At 33.9% G+C, this 9,385-nt stretch overlaps 1 protein-coding gene across 1 annotated transcript; it reads left to right on the top strand.

Annotated features, from left to right (window-relative positions):
- The first annotated feature begins 3,136 nt into the window (after positions 1–3,136).
- LOC132631743 (7-deoxyloganetic acid glucosyltransferase-like) lies at positions 3,137–6,488 on the top strand. The gene is made up of 2 exons (XM_060347438.1): positions 3,137–3,746; positions 5,130–6,488. Exons 1-2 carry the CDS (start codon positions 3,242–3,244, stop codon positions 6,086–6,088), a joined length of 1,464 nt encoding a protein of 487 aa, XP_060203421.1. The 5' UTR covers positions 3,137–3,241; the 3' UTR covers positions 6,089–6,488.
- Positions 6,489–9,385: the final 2,897 nt, after the last annotated feature.

Raw genomic sequence — 9,385 nt, forward strand, 5'->3', positions numbered from 1 at the left:
AATTCCGCTTTCCTTCCGTGATGCGGAAGGATCGCCTGATACAGCCATGCGCCTTTCTTCCGCGATGCAGACGAATAGCCTGATTATGCAACTTGGTCAGAGACTTGTTTTGCTCGCTTTCTTCACACGATGCGCATGAAAAGCCTGATTTTCACATTAGTCGGAGAGTGATTTCTCCCTCTTTCGTCCCCTGAAGCGGATGAAAAGCGGGGGTCTTCAGTTCTTCATTTCTTCTCTACTTTTTCGCACTTCTCACGTCGCCACGTTCGGATGCAAAAGCTTCCCAAAGTCTATCAAAACTACTCGGTTTTTCCCCAAATGGCCTTGTTGCACCTAATCACACGAACATAACAACATAAGCCCGGATACAACGATTTCATCAACAAGAAGGCAAGTAAAGTACTAAGATTTAGAGGGAAAGCGACACGAAACCTAGATATTTGTGCCAAATATCATCCTACAAATTTATTGTTTTTCCAAATCTTGAATCGTTTGTAGTATGTACGTGGCAACTTAGCTCAAATATTTCATGTGATCATGGAATTCATCATAGATTCATAGACAAATATGGTCAATAAAAAGCATAAATCAACCAGAACAAATAACCACAAAATTTCAGATGTGCAGACCATCTGATACATACGATGATATATTTAGATCTCGACTCCCTTTGCTGCAAATAAACACCAAAAAATCCCGGTGAAGTTATACGTAGAAAAGATCATAATGAGACTAAGAAATAATTGAATGAGAAAGAAAAATCGAACAAACTGATTTATTTCCTTTTTAATCAAGCTATTCAAAAGGAGTGATTAAATCAAACCATTATTATAATCACATAACTTGAATGAATAATTAAAGCAATACATTATTAATTGATTACTCTCAAATATACTGAAAAACAGAAAGATTTACTATTACCTTGGTTGTGAAATTAAGCTTAATTGTCAGTGCGGCCATGTCGAAGATTTGTTTATCTTTGAACTCTCCATTCTCACTTCCTTGCAAAATCTTTAGATTTCGACATTAATGTCGTTGTGTGGATGGGCATGAAACTATAACGCTCCAACCAAATGATTCTCTTCATTTATTCCTATTATTTCATCTACATGAATTTCACTTTTTTTTTCCTCCACAAGATTTTCACTTATTAAACAACATTAAAACGACTGGACAGAAGTATGATAGTTTCTTAATAATCGTTACATTAAACAAACAATTACTTATATTAATGAAGAAATCAGATGGACCATGACAGGAACCTGATAATTATTTACAGGAACCTGATATTTTTTCCTTGCGTTACTAACTGATACAACTTATAATTAACTGATTCCAATAAAATAACTAAAACAAAATACCATTATGATCTGTAATACATAGAGAGAAAGATACATAGAAAAAAAATTTAGTGAGAGAATTCATGTGATAAATAAAATCAAATTATCTCTATAAAGTTAATATTACGTGTCAGCGATACTGAGCCTTGCTAATGAATTGAATGAGGCAACGAAACCTTTCTTATTGATATAATGTCTGCGGGTCTTTGGAATTGGTATGGCCTGGAACTTCACGGATAGGTGTTATTGTGGTACATAATACCTGAGAAGTTTAAACTTGATTGGAATTAGAAGTCCAAGTAAATTAGAATTAAGAATTTTTTTAAATATTACAATTTTATCCCGACTTAATCTAAATCTTTAAGGGCATAAAAGTCTATCAACATTTAGAGGATATTTTCGTCGTTTAACATTTAACGAAAATTATTCGTACTTATAATATATGTAGATATAGATAGATAGTACTCTCATGGAATTAAAAGAACAATGGTGTATGATGAAACAATCAAACAAGAGACATATAATCTAAAGCTTTTGTCTTTGACGTTAGAGTATGACGCATCCTCTTTCACTTTGCGAGTCTTATGTGTATGGTTTAAAATAAGTTACACCTTTTCTCCAACAATACTATAAACCCAATTGCTTTTACCTTGAATACATATCTCTTGGAAAATTAGTTTCACATTATCAATAATCACTGAAACTGAAGACTTCTTTTCTTTGGAATATATATATATATATATATAGAGAGGGGGGTTAATTACTCGCAATCGGATGTTTACGGCAAATCAATGAAAACAAACATGATGTGTCTTTGTTACACACACGTTATCACTTAATCATCGTTAGGTGATATACATTCTCACTTTAACAAACACCCGATATAGATAAGTAAGTACAATTTTTTCATGAAATGCATCTCTTGGAAGTGGGAATATGCCGTACTTTTTTTTTTTTTTTTTTTTTTTTTTTTCACTTTAGAAGTCTTATGTGCTTGGTTAAAACATGGTACACCTTTCCTTAGAAAATAGTATAAGCTGAATTGCTTTTACCTTAAATATATATTACTTGGAAAATCAGTCTCACTTATGTCAAAAGGTTAGTAATAGTCTCTTTCATGTTTTTCTTAAATATTAAAACACTTTCTTGCGTCTGACTGAAGATTTATTTTTCTTACGGAATATGTTTATAAAACACATTTTACGGATCTCATTGATAAGGAAAGCACGCACAACGCTCGTCCAAAAACTAATATTGTATATATGCAGTTTAAATGTTGTAATAGAATAATGTGAGGTAAAGTAAGAGCAGGAATGATACGCCAACTGGCATGGACTTTTATGTACATAAGTACATAACAACTAATTTGTCGAAAAGCTAACTTAAAAAATTGCTGAAATGGATCAATCTCGATATAACTGGATACTTTTATCGGTTCACACAGGCTGGAATGAGCTCCACTTGAAATTAAATATGAGGTTTCTTCAGAAATATAATCTATGACACTCTTCATGTGTATGTCAAAGGATATTTTACATTTACTATGTTATAGACACCATTAATGCATCAACCCACCAAATAATTAATCATATACACGAGGAGAAGAAAACTGGCAAGGGGAAAATGTTGCACCAACTCCACGGGCCCCGCGGAACTAGAATACAGTTTATGGGTTCAGCTAAAGCTTTGGTCTATATTTTGTACGGAGTATTATTTTTATGAAATACAGTGAGTACGACAGTACGTTAGAAATAATACATAAACTTAAAAACAGTAGAATGCCGAACTAATAAAACTTCAAATCTGATTCTGCCTCAAACTCCTCCTATAAAATATCAGACACAAAGCTTAATATCGCTCGCTAAAGGCCTATTTTCTTGGAGTGCTAGTAGACAATAAGCATGGAGCACCAACAGGAAGAAACATCCATTCCTCACGTTCTCATCTTCCCTCTCCCGTTACAAAGCACAAGCAACTCCATGCTTCAGCTAGCTGAGCTATTGTGCCTTGCTGACCTTAAAGTCACCTTCATCAACACAAACCACAATCAACAACGTCTCCTCCGTCACACCAACGTCCAATCTCGTTTCGAGCAATATCCTTCATTCCAATTCCTCACAATATCTGATGGCCTATCCGAGGATCACCCGCGTTCAGCCGAACAATTCGGAGATATTATTAGCTCCTTGCAGACCATGGCGGAGCCTTTCCTCAAAGAAATGCTCAGTGATGTAGTGGAAAAACCAGTCACATGTGTCATAGCAGATGGCCTGTTTTATTATGCAGTGGATATTGGAAATGAGAAGGGAGTTCCAGTTATTACCTTTGACACTATTAGTCCTTCCTGCCTATGGGTTTATCTCTGTCTGCCAAAACTCATTGAGGCTGGCGTTCTTCCCTTCAAAGGTAATCTTTTATTTTATCTCCCTATTTTTCCCTTGTTTTATTAAGTCCGTAACTAATTTTTACCCCAGTGGTTAGTTTTGGTAAAGGCTATGCTATATTCAGATCAAAATCACCTTACACGAGTTCAATGATACTCGTATTGCACTATTACAGTAAGTCAAAGTTAAAGTTAACCAAAAAGTCAAGAAAACCAAGTTGCAGGGTCAAAGATTATGGTTTCAAACTATCCATGACCCTACGAATCCAAATCTATTAGTATTAGTTTCCAACATGGGATCCTGCAGTGCACTTGAGTACACTTTCCAAGCGTGAGGGAAAGTTCTTATTAATTTTTATTTTTCATTTAATATGTACTAGTACTATTTTCTCCTCTAAAATGAATAACAGTCTTATGCAAAAGACTGAAAGACTATTTACTATACATAGAAATATCGAAAAATAAAGTAATGAGATATGCGTTATTTGTGCCATTACTAGCTCGGCCTTTTGAATCAACTTGACTGTGTTTGGTAAATCAATTTTTTCTATGTCGAAGTGTACTGATTACCGTATGTTTCTTACTTCTCCAACTATATAAACACTAAACAGTAAAACAGTAAAACAGTAATCCGGGAAACGGCTTTCCTAAAGTATGCGTTAATGGGTTAGTCCAGGTTGAGCCATTGGGGAAGGAGAGACCGTTTTCGGATTTTCTAGATGAGTAAAAAGATAAATACAGAAAGGTATAATAACAGTAATGAGTATGATTACAAATTATGTGTGGTAGCTATTGCTCCATTTTTCGGACTGCTTTATCATGTCTTTTTCGCTTTTGCTGGTTTCATTTTCATACTGTTTTGAACTGTTTGCCCTTATCTGACTTTTATCGTCATGTTCCAAGGTCTTTTAAAAACAGTCTCTCTACTTTCAAAATAGGACTAAAGTCTGCGTACACTTACCCTCCCCAAACCCCGGGTTTTCACTGGGTATGTTGTTGTTGAGTATAAAGTATATAAGGAGCATCTAAACCTATGGCTGTATTTAACCCAAAAGATTAGGTATGGAGGTTAGAAAAAAAAAACAAATCAAATGGCCAAACAATTTTACTCGAGTGTTTTAATATGAAACTTGTCCTGGCGATCGATTAATAAATGATTAGGTTCATAAATTTAAAGTGTCAAGTTGCGCATCTTTTTACGATAACAGTGATTTCTTTTTAGGTTTCACGTTCCCCCATTAGTCATGCGCCCTCAATCACTGTTCCAATGTAGGCATTAAACGGTCATTTTGACCTGAAATGGCTCATTTTCAAAGGAAATACTATTTGCTCCTCTTTTATAAGAAATTGAAATTTGGAAGGCTGCAATTGTTAATTTAACAAAACACAACTTCATATTTTTTTAGGAAATGACTTGGATGCCTTGGTAACACATATACCAGCCATGGAAGGTCTTCTCCGACGACGAGATCTTCCACACTTTTGTCTCTTGGATGATTATAAAACCGATCTTAATTCTCAAGCCGTTTTTAAGGAGATTGAGCGGATCCCAAAAGCTCATGGGCTCATATTGAACACGTTTGAAGATTTGGAAGGGCCTTTTCTTTCTTGTATTCGCTCTTACTTTCCTAAAACATATGCAATTGGACCATTGCATTTGAACTTGAAGACTAAACTTGCTGTTAAAGCTACACCACCATTATCGTCCTCAAATAGTTTGTGGGAAGAAGACCATACTTCCATTAAATGGCTTGACGTGCAGTCCAAGGGATCAGTAATTTATGTAAGTTTTGGTAGTCTTGCTGTTGTTTCAAGAAACGAGATTTTGGAATTTTGGCATGGCCTGCTGAACAGTAAAGTTAAATTTTTGTGGGTCATGAGGCCTAACATTTTAAAGGGAGGTGGGTCACATGACGAATTCATGAAGGAACTTGTGGAGGGTTGCAAGGGAATTGGTTACATAGTGAGTTGGGCTCCACAAAAGATGGTGCTAGCACACCAATCCATTGGTGGGTTTTTAACCCATAGCGGGTGGAACTCAACATTGGAAAGTATCATCGAGGGAAAGCCCATGATTTGTTGGCCTCAATATGTGGACCAAAGAGTCACAAGTAGATTAGTAAATGAATTTTGGAAGGTTGGGTTAGACATGAAAGACATTTGTGATAGATACGTTGTAGAGAAAATGGTAAAAGATCTTATGGGAACAAAAAAGGATGAGTACAAGAAAACGATTGAGAAATTATCAGAACTGGCAATAATAAGTGTTCAAGAAGGAGGTTTATCGTACAATAACCTCAACTGTCTCATCGATGACATCAAAGGGTTGACTAGATCTACAGAGAATGGAAGCGTAAAAATGTGACAAGTTACTACAACAATACACTCAGTGTAATCCCACAAGTGGGGTCTGTGAAAAACGTGACAAGTTACTAGAGAAAAGAAATGTGTTTGTGATTAACTTGTTGTTTTTGTTTTCTTCTCCAACTTCCTCCTCCGTTTCTTTCACATTTTGTTAATGAGAAATTGGTTGTTACCTTCTCCAAAAAGTAATAAATATTGGATGTAAAGCCTTGAAATTTTTTCACTAAGTATTACTTCTCGGTCAGGCGCTATATTGGACATAGGGTTATTTGAAAAATTGTAAAGATGTATAATACTTAAATCTTATGCTTGAAAGTTTGTGTGGATATTTAAAAGAGAGGAGAAGTAGTTCGGACAAGTTGAAAATGTGTGACTTGTTATAACTCTATGTTGATTAAATATTCAATTTGGTGGCTAACTGAAATGTATATATCTCTCAGTTTCAATTAACTTAAAATGTTATGGTAACATTTTTACGGTGGTGTTAGAACTCAACTCCAGTTTAGAAAATATGATCATATTGTTTTTTGGAATAAGAGACTTTTCGATCTAAGACAACGCTTTGAAAGTGTGATAGCACATTGGCATAAATAAAGAATAGCCATAGCTGGTTAGTTAGTTATCCTTTAGCCAATAAGAATAAAGCATTTGTATAGGGTACTTTATCTTTTTCTGTTATTTTTTTTTATACTTGTATAAGTACACAGCTTGTACAGTGAATAAAAATCAAGCAAAAAATTGCCTCAAAAATTACATTTCTCGTTTCTAATTTTCTACATGGAAAGGCGTAAAGTTTAATTTTTCAATCTTCAACCACCTCACAATACCACGCAAATACCCACAAGTCATCAAGGTACAAGTAGATATTATAAGAATTAAAGGTGCAAATTGATATCGATCAGATTTCCTATTCTCAATTTTGTTTTATTTTTTAAGAAAAGAAGGTTAACTTTTAAGGCAACCATACACCTATGTGTTTATGACCCTCTGACTAATGAATAAAAAAATGAAACTCTTACATCCATACCAGCAAATTTAATAACTTATGATTTTATTAACCGAAAAGTGCCAAAATTACCTCTGAACTATGGAAAATAGTTCATCCATACCCTTCATTATACTTTAGGGTCAATTATACCCTTACCGTCATACTATGGGGTCAATTATACCCTTATGTCTAACAGCTGCCACGTGGCATCATCCCAACCCTTCAAAATTATTTTCCCCTCAAATAATTTTTTACCCACTAAAATAACCCAACCTGACCCGACCCGATTTTTTTTTTCCAGCCAAAGTGATACGGACCCAACCCATTACCCCTTGGCTGGAAAAAAAAATCGGGTCGGGTTGGGTTATTTTAGTGGGTAAAAAATTATTTGAGGGGAAAATAATTTTGAAGGGCTAGGATGATGCCACGTGGCAGCTGTTAGACATAAGGGTATAATTGACCCCATAGTATAACGGTAAGGGTATAATTGATCCTAAAGTATAACAAAGGGTATGAATAAACTATTTCCCAAAGTTCAGGGGTAATTTTGGTCTTTTTCCGTTTTATTAATGTTAACTCAATGCTTATGTATAAAAACAAGGGATGTTGATAGGCCCATTCTTTATATATCAGCAAGGTGATTGAAACTTGAAAAGTACCACTCCCATTATATTAAATATTAAAGATTTTTGGTATTCCTAAAAGCAGTCCTTTCGTCCTGTCACCTGTTTAACCATCTTCCCTCCTTTAATTTAATCAATTAAAGCTTAAAACAATCGAGTAAGACAGCGAGGTGACACTTGATTAGTAGCATTGGAAGCAATTATCTCCACATAAAACTTAAATAGTTTATAATCATTACTGGATTCCCTTTTTTTTTTATATCGTAATTAATACTCGCATAAGTAATGTAAAAAATATGTTTATTATGTTAAAAGACATAGAATGTGAGCATTAATGATACGGTGGATTACTACAATTAAAATGAAAAAAATAACCTCATATAGTAAACATTATTTTCTTTTTCTTTAAGTGAACACCTATATGAATTATATATTACTTTTTTCGTCCCAATTGTATTTGTCTTCATTTTTAGTTTTTCTAAAATATCTCATTATTTAAAAATAATTTAATTTAAACTTTCTATTTTGCCCATAATGAAATAATTTATAGTCACACAAAAATATATGACTCATTTTAGACCACAAATCTCAAAGATCTTTCTTTATTTCTAAATTTCATGTCAATTAATCAAATAACAAATATATAAATTAAGATGGATTCAATAATGTACAATCCAGCATAAGAAATTACATCCAAGTAGCCATATTTTTAATTTAGATCTGCATAGCCACTTTTTCACGGTATACCACATTATACAATAATATACAACTTTATACACCTACCGTAGACAATGTATCAACTTTGTATAAAAGTGTATAATAATAATGTATAAGAAGTGTTTATACACACTTTTACACTAGTACACAATATTATACAAATCTATATAAGAGGCGTTTATACAGGGGTTTATACATAATGTATAAGAGGTGTATATACACACTTCTATACCGTATAAAAGTGTAAAAAAAGAAGAAGAGAAAACTGAAAAAATAAAGAAGCAATGAAAAAACAATACATTACCTGTATTAATTACTGTGCAGCCACATACAAGCAACGAATAGGTTAGAAAATTCATATCGTATAAAGATGCAAAGTTGGAAGGAGAACTTCCAGACTGACAGTTAAATTAGCATCTTAAAGCTTGTTGGTCGTAATGAAAATTGGACACAGAAACCACATAGTGGTTTATGACAGAAATCGAGAGGCTTTCATCATTCCACATAGCTATAGAGTAAAGTGGACTAGAAAAACATCACAACAAGAGAAAGTATTACATGTGACCATTTCAGTAATTAGATGGGCGCATCTGGCAGTTTGATAGGGACTAGCTCAGGTAAAAAAATAAACATGGGCTAAAACAGATAATTATTTTACCCTAATTGGTATAGTGTAAAAAATAGAACAAAATATATCCGACAAAAAATAAATAGCGCATTATATAAAATGCATTACTAATTTGCATAACTTTTGTACGACAAACATCCCGTAGAGGACAAATCAGCCATCCTCAATTCTCCATTTTATACTTGAGCGTGAAATTTCTTTCACAATTTACGGAGTACCAACCTAACTGTCCAAACAAGTCATAAATTATCATACGGACTTGTAGAGACTTTCAAAATGCGATTCTAAACTCTATAACTCGAAATGTTGATTTTGGTCAACTCTTAAGTTTTCCAACTTCTA

Source organism: Lycium barbarum, chromosome 3 (assembly GCF_019175385.1).
Source record: "Lycium barbarum isolate Lr01 chromosome 3, ASM1917538v2, whole genome shotgun sequence".
NCBI lineage: Eukaryota > Viridiplantae > Streptophyta > Magnoliopsida > Solanales > Solanaceae > Lycium > Lycium barbarum.

Bases quoted from the DNA above. Each gene is read 5' to 3' on its own strand.
- LOC132631743 (XM_060347438.1), top strand. From the start codon at position 3,242: ATGGAGCACCAACAGGAAGAAACATCCATTCCTCACGTTCTCATCTTC. The intron at 3,747-5,129 runs GTAATCTTTTAT...ATATTTTTTTAG, and splicing joins TGGCGTTCTTCCCTTCAAAG to GAAATGACTTGGATGCCTTG.